The sequence below is a fragment of the Pongo abelii genome, chromosome 3 (genome assembly GCF_028885655.2).
Source record: "Pongo abelii isolate AG06213 chromosome 3, NHGRI_mPonAbe1-v2.0_pri, whole genome shotgun sequence".
Lineage (NCBI taxonomy): Eukaryota > Metazoa > Chordata > Mammalia > Primates > Hominidae > Pongo > Pongo abelii.
In genome coordinates this window covers 188,957,621-188,970,099 of record NC_071988.2, presented here as the reverse complement: position 1 = coordinate 188,970,099, position 12,479 = coordinate 188,957,621, and the positions used below count along the sequence as shown (strand labels likewise).

Here is a 12,479-nt window from a genome sequence, read left to right as displayed (position 1 = left end):
CTGCCTCCAGTTGTGACAAACAAAAATGTCTCAAATGTCCCTGAGAAGGGGGGAGTGAAATTATCCCCAGCTGAAAACCTCCGCTCTAAGCCATGTAGCAGGGCCATGATGATTTCATCAGCTTGAAAACTGGTAACAACAGCCTGTCCCAGTGTTTGCTGACGCTGAAGGTTGGGCTCTTTTTCATATGCCGCATTTTTTTCCAATAATATGATCATATTTTCTTCTTCAATCATCTTATTAAACAAATGACTATAAAATAACTTTCCGTGACTAGTGTCAAAATCATTCTGCAGGCTTGCTTTACACAAGAACTCATAACTTAAGTGATCTCAATACTCGGGGTCTTAGATAATCAGGAAAGCATTAATCATGTCTTTCTCTACATTATTTGCATTTTTTGGTAATTATAGACTAATGAGCATGCCCTTTATGTGATATTTTAGTTCACATATACCTTTATAAATATTTCAGCTTTGTGGTAATTAAGTAAATTGAATATTATTAATTAGAAATTCAATCAGTGGGTATAGCTAAAAAATATTTTAAAGTAGCATTTTTTAATGTCCTAATATTCTTTGAGTAAAATTCTCCATGGAATTTTTTTCCAAAATTAATTCATAAGTAAGTAAAACTAAGTAGCTTTCTGATAAAAAGTAGCTAAAATCATATGATTATATACAAAGGGCATATTTGCTATACATCTGATTCTGTTATTCTTTATAGAAATGCATAGAAGAAAAGGTGTTGAGTAGAATCATTCTGAAATCATTTCACATATAAAGTAACTTTTGCAAAGCTATAATTTTATCATTTCATGAAAATCATAAAGACGGCTTTGACATTTTTAAATTTTAACTATGCCAAAGAAAGCTACAAGCTGAAACATATTTTGATGAAGAATTAACCAAATTTTTATAAAGATTATGTAATTCTCTTGTAAGTTATTCTCCTAGTGCCTAACGATATAAAAAATGAATCATCAACTTTTGGGCGGAAAATATGATTCCTGTTATTAATAAACTAATAGTTGTTGTATGTTTGTTGTTCATTCAAGTATTAGCCAGGCTTTTATGTTCTTTATATTTAAAAAATCACTGCTAAATAAACTACATTTAAAGCATAAATGAGTGTGGTATAACACATCTATGAAGAGAGATAAACATATATTCAAATGGTAAAATTTAATATTAGCTATAATTAATATTGACTTTTGGCTTTGTCTGCTCCTATACCACTCACAGTTGCTCCTGAACTTTTCTTAAATTATGTCATGAATCAGAATTATTATATGAGCAAGTTCAGGTTTCTGAAATATTAAGTTAACAGAAGTTACAGTGCAGAATATTAAATTTGAAGTTCCAAACTTCCATATAATTCATTTGGCTTTCATTAAAACATTCATAATTGTTTAACTATTTATGTCTACTTTTGAATAGATGTTGGACTTTTTAATTACATTTAAAAATGCACTGTGATTTTACTGACAAAATCATTTTTTTTCAATTTTTGAAGCATTGAATAATGAAAAATAATGATACCATTGAAAGTGTTCTCTTGAAAGGATCAATATGCTACTATAAACATGTTCAAAGTCCTTAATAATTTTTAATCATTTGTTGCAGGGCTAGTTAAGAATTTCAACTGTCCATTAAGGAGTTACTTGACAAGAAAAAATAAAAAATATTGTAGAGACGTGAGTAATCTGATTAGCTATTGGGTGCATTCAGTGCTTCTTGATATCAGGTGAAGCTGAATTAAATTACTCACTGGTGCATTTGTCGATTGGAGCCAGACAGTCTACCCTATTTAATGTTAAAATCATTTTCTCTGAGTAAATTATGGCAGTAGCCACTAAAGAAGTCATATTACTTCAGAATTAGCAAGATCTATTTCTTTTAGAGTAGGAAGATAATTATTGACTCTTAAAAGATGGAGCACACATAGGCTCAAAATAAAGGGTTGGAGGAAGATTTACCAAGCGAATGGAAAGCAAAAAAAAGAAGGGGTTGCAATCCTAATCTCTGATAAAACAGACTTTAAATCAACAAAGATCAAAAATGGCAAAGAAGGGCATTACATAATGGTAAAGGGATCAACGCAACAAGAAGAGCTACTATCCTAAGTATATATGCACCCAATACAGGAGCACCCAGATTCATAAAACAAGTTCTTAGAGACCTACAAAGAGACTTAGACTCCCACACAATAATAGCAGGAGACTTTGACACCCCATTGTCAATCTTAGATCAGTGAAACAGAAAATTAAGGATATTCAGGAACTCAGCTCTGGACCAAGCAGAGCTAATAGACATACATAGAACTCTCCACCCCAAATCAACAGAATATAAATTCTTCTCAGCAACACATCACACTTATTCTAAAATTGACCACATAACTGGGAGCATAATTTTTAATCATGTCAAATATTCAGTTATAAAATATTATCTTAGAAATAAATGAAAGATACTTAGGCTTAAAATTCTACCAGGTGTAATGTTTACAAAGAAAATCAAGCCAAACACAACTAAAACTAAACTAAGAAGTTAGCAAACAAGTGAAAATCTCATGTGTCAGAATATTTTTGATTTTTTAAGAGTATTCAGTGTTTACTAGCATTTACCAAGATCCTGGTTCATGATGGCTACTGCATGGGGAAAAACTGGCTGTTTGGTTCTTAAAACTCTGGAAATTAGGTATCATTATCCCAGATTTTTTAATGGGAAAATTGAGGCAGGGCACATTTGAGCAACTAGCCCTAAATGTCACTTTTAGGAGATGGTACTCAGAAGATTTAGATTCAGGCATTCCTCTCTTCTAGACCACTTATTTATCTTTTTCCATTACATGTGTGGTGGAATCAGAAATGCACTGTCATCACCGTCTTAATTGTTTTCAATCCTGTGGTCATACAAGCACCAAAGAGAGGCATGCTATACTGTTTTTTGTAAAACAAGTGAAATAAACTCTGGGGCTTGTAGAAACATAAGATATGTGACAATATCTTATTACAAATGCACATTTATTCCAATGTAAGACCTATGGGAAGTTCAGTCTAAAAACCATTTGCACACGAGGATTAGAGAGACACCAAGCACATCATCACACCAAAAATATATGTGAAATATATATGCATACAGAGTATATTATATAAAGGCTACATAAATATTTGGTTTAATTTGTATGTAAATATATATGTTTGTTCTCTGTGTGTATGAATGTGTGTTTGAGCTATGGTGCTATGTTTGTGGAAAATCACAAGTAACTATAGAACTATTTAATGAACACATCAATTTACATATATATTTTACAATTCTTTGCCTCGGGGATATAAGATGGGCCATTTGATGCTGTGCAAGTCACTGGCTAAAGACTGATGCATAGAGTCTCTGTAGCCAAAACTTAGAGTCCAATAAGTAAGAGAAGACATGCTTACTTAAGTAACCAAAAACCGAGATTACATTTGAGAAGCTCAAGAGAAGTACTGTCAAACTCTATGTCATGCTTCTCTCCATTTGATTCTAAAATGTTCTACTCATGTCATGTAATAGATCTGACAAACTAAGAATGACTTTTAAACCTATCATATTTCTCAGTGACTGTTCTCCAAAATGATACCCAAGGCAACTGCATTTCTGCCTCTTTTATGGAGCAGTAATACTCTACATAAGTGTGTAAAATTGCACTTTAGTATAAGAGACGTATTACCTGGTGGAAAAATCTCCAAATTATATGCATAAAAAATTACCTTTCTTTCTAAAAATTTCTTGAGTTTCTACTGATATAACTAAAGCATTTGAATTACTTTTTTTTTCTCTTTTTATACAGTGCAAACTAGAATATCAGGCATGTGTTTTAGGAAAACAGATCTCAGTCAAATGTGAAGGACATTGCCCATGTCCTTCAGATAAGCCCACCAGTACAAGCAGAAATGTTAAGAGAGGTAAGTGACAAAAATATATTTATAATTTTACATTCATCACTCTCCACTAAAATGTTTTGCAATAAATGTTGTCATTATTACACAATGAAGTTTGTTTTTATACAAATATCCAATACCATTTATATTTTTATTGAAGATATTTTCCTGTTAGCCTCAACTATTATAGCAAGAAATGATTTTCTTTAGATTTCTATTTATTTTGATATTAATAACTAGATACTTCTTTCGTATGTGCTCATCATATATAAGAAATCTAAACCAATGCATTCTATAAACAGTTGTGTCTAAAACGTGTGTTTTATATCTATTTTTTTCTTTTAGAGCAGCAAACTGATTATTGATAAAGTAGTAAGTAATTGAGTGGTTTGATCAGATCTGCAACTGCTCAGTCAATTAATACTAACCATTTTAAATAAAGATGTCTACCCCATGTATACAGTTTGTGTTTCATAATTTCCTGTGTAATAATTTTATAAGTTAAACTTTTTTTTGACCAGACGAAGTCTTTAATTCATTGTTTTTATTAGTTTACTATCTAATAAAAATAAAATGCATTCAACCAGGTATGTACTATAATATATAACTTGACTTAAGATTATTTATTATAGTTTACATGGTATCATTATTATATTTGAAATCTTGTTTATGCCTTTTTAAAAAGTCTCCATGGCTGCTAGCTCCAGTCCTCAGCACCTCTAGATAAAGAAGGAAATGTGGAGAATAGATGATTCTTTAAGTCAAAAAATATTTTACAGCATTAGAGCACTGTCATCAACAGTTATATAATTTATTACTATTGAACTCTTCTAATCTAATAATTATTATTGGGGGCCCTTATTAATGTGGATAAGTAATTTTTGCCCTTTTTCCTAAAAAATGTGAAACATGGATATGCAAATAGGAAAAATGTATTGAGTATGAAATTTCTTTAATATAAACTTATGTATTTCATTGAGCATGGTATACTTGTTATTCCATATTACAGTACCACATAAATATTTTATTACAGGTATAACTTCCGAACTTCAGTTATGCCACTTATATTGGTCTTAACTCATTAAGTAATATTTAAGAGGAAAAAACAAAATAAAACTAAGTGTTATAGCATTGCCTTTAAGAGAGACTATTTTTATTATTCAAAAATAAATTAGTCGATTTGAAAATTAATAGTAAATTAGTGCTCAATCATTAGGTCATGTGAAGAGTGATACCAGTTGGTAGAAGAGAGATGCCACGCTGCCTTTCAGGAGCTCGGTTCTTTTTTTTTTTTCCATAAGTTATTGGGGCACAGGTGGTATTTGGCTGCATGAGTAAGTTCTTTAGTGGTGATTTGTAAGATCTTGGCCCACCCATCACCCGAGCAGTATAAACTGCATCATATATGTTGCCCAAGAGCCCTGTTCTTTGAACCTCATCCTTGCTGACTTGCCCCGGTCTAAGTTTAACTACCCAGTGTGGTTCCTTCTGTAGTCCTCAGCCCTCATCTCCTCCAATCCACTCTCTTCAACACAGCCCAAATAAAGACTTTCAGTACTACCTTGAATATACTAATTAGCCCCCAGATAATCAAAAAGCTACTTGTGGTTTCCTTTTAACTGAAATTCTTTGATGTTTGTGCCTTCCTCGTTCCCACTTCTGATAGAGTACATTTTCACAATTAAACTGAAGACATAACTGACCACGTTTATCTTTGGAAATCACTTCAGGCGGGAAACAAATCCTACCAGGTTCACTATCCATGAGCCAATTTTTTCACTGAAGGCTATTAAGAACAACATTTGAGACGTGGTCATAGTAAGTGTATATCTCTAATGTATCACAGACTTTCAATAAGATTTTGCTTCAATGAGATTTCCTGCTTTTAAACTTCATTTTGAATGAAAAGGTATTGCTGATGTAGTATTAATTTATGATAATCAACCACAAGCTGCAAAAGGAACTCTGTGAATTAAAGATGGAAGGTAGCACATCTGAGAAGAGGATCTCTTGTGAATAAACAATAATTATTTTTCATATTGTCAAATTTTCTGTATAGTGTGTATATTAATATATCAAGAAGAAAACTTTTAAAAGTCATATCATCAAGGGATAAAGATCATTTGTGTTCAATTGTGCGTAGAAAGAGAGGCAAGAAGAATTTAAACTAATCCTGCTCTGACAAATTGTCAGGGCAACGCAAGTACAGGATTTTGCTACCTGCTGTGGAAAAGCAGTACAGTCAATTTTGAGTGTCATTTCTACACAGTGCCAAAGGCTGAGAGACAGGGGAAGTATAAAACCGAGTTTGGTATCATTTCTAATCTTTCAACTGTCATTTACATTAGAAGCATGCCTTAGGTAAACTGTGCAGTGCAGGAAATTCTATTTAATATCTTCTCTGTTCTAGAAACAGTGAGGAATAAACTACCAACAATGAGATATTTCTTAAATCTTTCTGACTTCCTATATTTGAGGTCAAATTAACACCGTAGTATGTTTTCCTATGTTAAGATCAGAATCTTTAAATCTACTTGAAATGCATTAAAACTAATAAATATAGATTTTCTACACGAAGTATGAATAAAGTTTTCCTCTATTTCTCTAATGTATTTATTAAGAAATGTGCATAAATTGGTCCAAATACATACATTCAAGTATTTTAAATAAATAAAAACAGATAAATTCCATTTTTTAAACCCTAGATTCTGACTTTACATAAGTAGATAAGCATACGCCCTTCAATTAGTAACTTAGCTATACAGTTTTCTCATTTTCTAACTCATAAATTTAGTATTACAAAGGCCAGTGTTTTGGAGTCCCTTTAATGGACTCCCTCCTTTTCTTCCATCTTTTTTTGTTAACGTATTGTTCAATTGCAAATAAAAAAGTATTATTTGTAAAGTAGATCAAATTCATTCAAAGAATATTGACATTTCAGCTGATTTTTAGAGGCCTCTAATATTTTTATGGCCAGGAAAATATGAGATTCATAGTTGTGAGCATGGTCTATGAATAGACCATTTTCTACAGATTTTATGTGTGTGTATAAAATGCAATCCTAAGAATTAGAAAGCACCTGCAAAACAAAAGTTCATTGAAAAAGAACATTGAAAAATATTGTAGAAAGCATTTATTTTTAAGTAGGATTTTTCTACCCTAGACAAATCTTAAATTGTCTACGCAACAGTGGTACATAAGCACAGTAAACTTTAGACATATGACACATCTAAAGTGCTCCATTTGTTTATTCATTTCACTGGTTAGAGTCAAAAGATCATTTTAATTGACATTTTCTGTTTGTTTCAAATCTGGGTATTCCAAAGTTCAAACTACTTTTCTTATGATTATGAGTTTTATGGTTTTACATATCTAACCTCTTAAAATTTAATTCATTTCAAATTATATCATTTTGAATATTTTAACCCCAACATGCATCTAAACACATACTCTTTATGCACCTTGATAGTTTGAATTGTTGAGTTTCAGTGAAGCCTGAATAGAGAAGGAAAATAACCTATTTTAAAAAGTAACAGGTGAAGCTGGGTAAAAAAGGAGGAAGTAGAAAAGGAACGTGGAATCCTAAAGGCCTTGGGCACCTTCAAGAAAGCCATCCCTTTATTCTAGGACACAGAGTACTTTCAAGGAGGATACAGTGCAAATCGGTCATTGCAAGACATGAAAGCTTTGGAATTAATTTATCTGAGTCAAACATATGAAAATGTTTATGTTCTTGAGCAAAGAGTTAACATTTCCAAAACTGTTTTTCTAAGTTTTACTTGAAAAGAGTTAACATTTTCTAGTAAATCTTAGAGAAATTTATTATGTTACTGAGACAATTTTTTGTTTGTTTGAAGTTGGGGTGGGTGGTTATTTTAGAAATAAGGCAACCAAGTCCCAGCAAGGATAGTAGATGAAAAAATAACAAGAGAAATTGAATTGGGGTAATATTGCTGAGATGAAATTCACAAGGCTTTAAATCCAATTGCATATGATGGACAAGGAAAAAGAATCCCTCTAAGATTATTCTGAATTTAGTAATCCAGGTGATTTATAGAATGCTAACCAAAAGGACTAGCTTATTTTTCTGGGCCTGTGGTTCGCAATTCCTGCTAATCCTCATCTGCATTTTAAAAAATACAACTAGAGGTTTCTTTCATTGGGAGTTGAGAATCATGTAACTTATCATATTTCTCGTTTCGCCTTTTTCATATAACTCTGTTATCCTACATACTAGACTTTAATCCTAAGTGTGTGTGTGTGTGTGTGTGTGTGTGTATGTGTTTAACCAGTTTATGGAATTTCTTTCTGGTTTGTGCATTGTTATCCTGTGGAGAGCCTAATTTATTCATTAAGGGTATACATTTTAGAATTCCAGTCCTTCACTGCTGTGTGGTTCTTAGCTATATACTTAAGTTTATGAGTCTCATTTCTTCATCTGTAAAACATAAAATATATAAATCATTAGGATTTATGGATGTATTTCCTCAAATTTAACCATCTTTGCATTTCTATTTCATTTCAACAGATTATACCTGTAAAATGCTGCTGAACCCTAGTGAATCACATAACTTTTTCACATATTAAATGCCATTTGTAATTTTATTTGTGGTGCTTTTAACATCATATTGGGTGGTAAAAATTGAAGAGATTTAATTTTTTCTATAGTTAATAGTATGTATTTGCATATTTTGCAAAATATTTGTACATTGAGAGCTTGAAACAACTCATCAGTACAATTCTTTAGCCTGAAAGTTATTATCGGTCATTTTTGTTGTTGTTGTTGAGACGGAGTCTCGCTCTTTTGTCCAGGCCGACTGCAGTGGCGCTATCTTGGTTCACTGCAAGCTCCGCCTCCCAGGTTCACGCCATCCTCCTGCATCAGCCTCCTGAGTAGCTGGGACAACAGGTGCCAGCCACCACACCCGGTTAATTTTTTACATTTTTAGTAGAGACGGGGTTTCACTGTGTTAGCCAGGATGGTCTCGATCTCCTGTATAGGTCATTTTCTTTGACAAGTCTTTCACATTCTTTTATAGCTACTAGCCATTGCAACATATATTTCCAGACACAGAGAGAGGGATATGTAGCCATATATGTAGTTATATACTGCTTCTTGATACAATTACTAGTCTAAATGTACATTATATTATTTTGTAATTAAAAACAGCTGTTCTAGGTGATCTAGGTCATCAGGAAAGATAATAGTGAACTACCATCTAGACACATTTGTTAATGCCTGTACTCCCATTCCTTTATGTTTTAGCAGTTATAATTTTGTGACATTATTTAAATTTTCTTAAATTCTTTAGTACTTGATTTTTGACAATTTCTATCAGAATGTGTGTATTAAAATGCAAATTAGGCACTGTTAAAAGAAAGCAGTTTTTAATGATTCATATGCTGTTGTCACAAGTTACTAAAAGACATTTGTTTCAAACCTTGGCCCTTGATGTGAGCCACACATTTCTAAGTACAATGGGTCCAGCAATAAAGTACAAAAATCTTGTGCTTGCTTTTATTCTTTCTTGGGACCCACACCAGACACAAGTTTGAGACAGATTTGTAATGAGTCCTTCTCACTTCAGAGATCATTGGTACTCATGAAATTTTGGTGTGAGATCAGAGATCGTTCAACAACCACAACATAAACAAAAAGATAGCTGTTTATTTAACAAAAGATATCTCATCTGAGACTGATTGTATTATTTGTAAATGGATGTGGGGACAATGAGTATAGGTTTGTAATCATTAGCTTCCTTTCCATATTAAACTGCAAAGCCTGATAATTTTTATTTACAATATGACAAGGTATGGGACTGAGTTATTCTATAATCTGACACAGTCATTTTTTCCATTATTCATTTCAGTACTCTGAATACTATGGAACCCTATCAAGAAACAAAGTTTATTTCATTATTGTGCTATGATTATAAATTAACTGATTTAAGGAAAAAGTATTATTGATTAAGAATTAATGTATGCTTTTTTCCAAGTGGCAAATAATTTAGTTTTAACATTTAATTTTGTATGATGGAATTTTTTTATATCCAGTGAGCCACTGCACCCGGCCGTTTTGTTTATATCTTTCCTGGTAGCATTTTTCATATTTCCAAGGTGATGCAGGATGATAGTTATGGTAGCAATAGATGATTTACTTAATGTATTACTAATTAATCTTTTCTGTGCATTTCTTGTAAAGTATATTTACACCAAATTTCTACTTATTGGCAAAATTATTACTGTTTCTACTATTTTTACATAATTAGTAACATCAGTTAAATGTAAAATCACTTGTAATGAAGTTATTACTACAAACAAAGAAATCAGTTCAAGAATTTTAATTTCTTTTTCCCAAATCATCTCTAAGAGTGAAAGTATGGTTTATCTCTGAACAAAAATGACCTGTTAATGAGAACTTTTACATTATAGTGTACTCTGAAATGGATTATGGAACCGTTTTACCTCCTGCTTACTGTTCTTTTGAGATTTTCATTCTTTTTTCTTCTATCCCTACCAAAGATCTAGTATTTAATAGCACTTGATTTAAATACTGTTACATTTGCCTAATAATACATTTACATTTATTTGTATTTAGCGTATGTTTTCTGAACGTGAGAGCTCTAATTGCTTTTATTTTATTTTCTGTAATGGAACTCTTTACTTAAAATTTGGCAGTTTTAACACCATAAAAGAAATATCTCAACTCTAATAACAGAATTTACCCAAAGCAAGAATAATCAAGGAATGTTCAATGATACCAGAGAAAATAGCTGCAGAGAAATCTACTTTTTGAATCACAATCAGTAAGTCTAAAATGGCTCTGAAAGGTTCAGAATTTCGGTGTCTATAGGAGAATTTTTTGACACAAAATAATTTGTGTACATGGTAAAATACTAACTAGTACAAATCAAAATATAATGAGATCAGCTGTTCTTGCACAAACCCTTTAAATCTTGTTTTATTGATTAGAGGTAACCACTTTAACCACTGTGGTATTTCATTCTTTTGGTTGTTTCTATTGTACTTTGATATGTATATCCCTTCACCGATAATGTATCAATTAGAGACAATATTTACTATTTTGAAAAATAAATATTTATCTTATTTCTCTACCCCAAACTTCCCATATGATAGTAAATTATTATTAAAGTTATCTCACTGATAATTTTTAACCTTTCAATAAATGTAAAATTTTTTCTTGTTCCATCAAGTTCAGAAAAGTGTCACCAGCACCCTTAATTTTACAACAACTTCTGCTCATTCATCTCGACTTTCTTCACCTACATATATTTTATGTTTTTTACACTTAAATATTATTATTTAACTAAAATACGTCTTCCATGATTAGTCTGGAGTTTGATACTAAATGTTAAAAATCAAAAAATACTACTAATATTGTTTGTAAATAATTTTACTATAATATAGTATATTATGCTATATATACATGTTCATCACCACTATAAAATGCTGTACATCCTTGTGCCAATAAAACTAGAATGCCAAGACCTGATGGATCATCTATTCAACATTATTGTTTGCTTAAAATCATGCCAAATTTTAGTTAACATGATATTTGATATTTTTCTGCTTTTACTTTTATGTGTATTTATTTTATGCTAATTGTTTTCCCCAGGCCATAAGTTTTTGTTTCTTCAGTTTCTTAACTCTCTTCCATGGAGCTTCTAAATAGCTTTCTTTCTCATCAAGAGGAAAGAACAAAATTCTATTGCCATATTTTCAAAATTCTTTAGTCTCAAATTGTAAGAAAATACCAGTCACATTCCCAGCGGTATGTAGGAAAGCAGTTCTTCACAGTGTTCCACAAGTCTTGAACTATCTTTCCAAGCAAACATTCTTGGAATAATGTTTCCCTTCAAGTGAGTGGGTGGAGTTATTGAATTAGGCTATAACAAAGCCCCTCACTTCTCTGAGGAGATTTGTTTAATTCCCGCAGTAGTAAAGGTAATGCCTTCTTCCAAGGCAACAGCGTGTTAAGTTTGCTCCCAATCCCATATAGGTTGTGCTTTTCCTGAGCCCCGTGCTCCTCAGCTGTGCCACAGATCTGTGTGCTCCACCTTCCACTGGGCTGGCTCCTGTTGCCTCTGTGTGACTTGAGGGGGCAATGGGAACTCATGTGAACAAGAAGCTTTTGCTACCTGCTGTGCCATGAGTAGTAAACTGTCTACATTCTTTCAGAGTTGTTTCAATTACTGAACAAATTTCTGAAAATGTGGTAACATCACAGCTTTCTGCTGCTTAGAAACCGCTTGCTCTTCACTTGGCACTTTGTCTATTCTAGACCTTTCTACACTCTGTTCCAGTCCAGTCCTGTCTGGTCCTAAACCTGTGCAAATTCTCATCTGTAACACTTGTAATTTCCACTCCTAGTCTATGTCCATAATTATTCTAATTTAATATTTTCCATTTTCTTATATTGTCTCCTTTGGTTTTCTTGACTACAGCTATATGCCTTAATATTTTCTTAAAGAGGGTGTGGGTATGGTAAACTTTTTAGGAGCTTCAATATCAGAAAACTATTTTGAACATAGAATTGGTA

The 12,479-nt window shown here is 32.1% G+C and overlaps 1 protein-coding gene across 3 annotated transcripts in view; it reads left to right on the top strand.

Annotated features, from left to right (window-relative positions):
* The window catches only part of SPOCK3 (SPARC (osteonectin), cwcv and kazal like domains proteoglycan 3), a 511,232-nt gene that overhangs the window by 364,697 nt on the left and 134,056 nt on the right, over nucleotides 1–12,479 (top strand). For all 3 annotated transcript variants that reach the window (XM_054553197.1, NM_001131658.1, XM_054553196.1), the window contains 1 exon segment: nucleotides 3,829–3,943. In XM_054553197.1, the coding sequence (XP_054409172.1) occupies nucleotides 3,829–3,943 (115 nt within the window).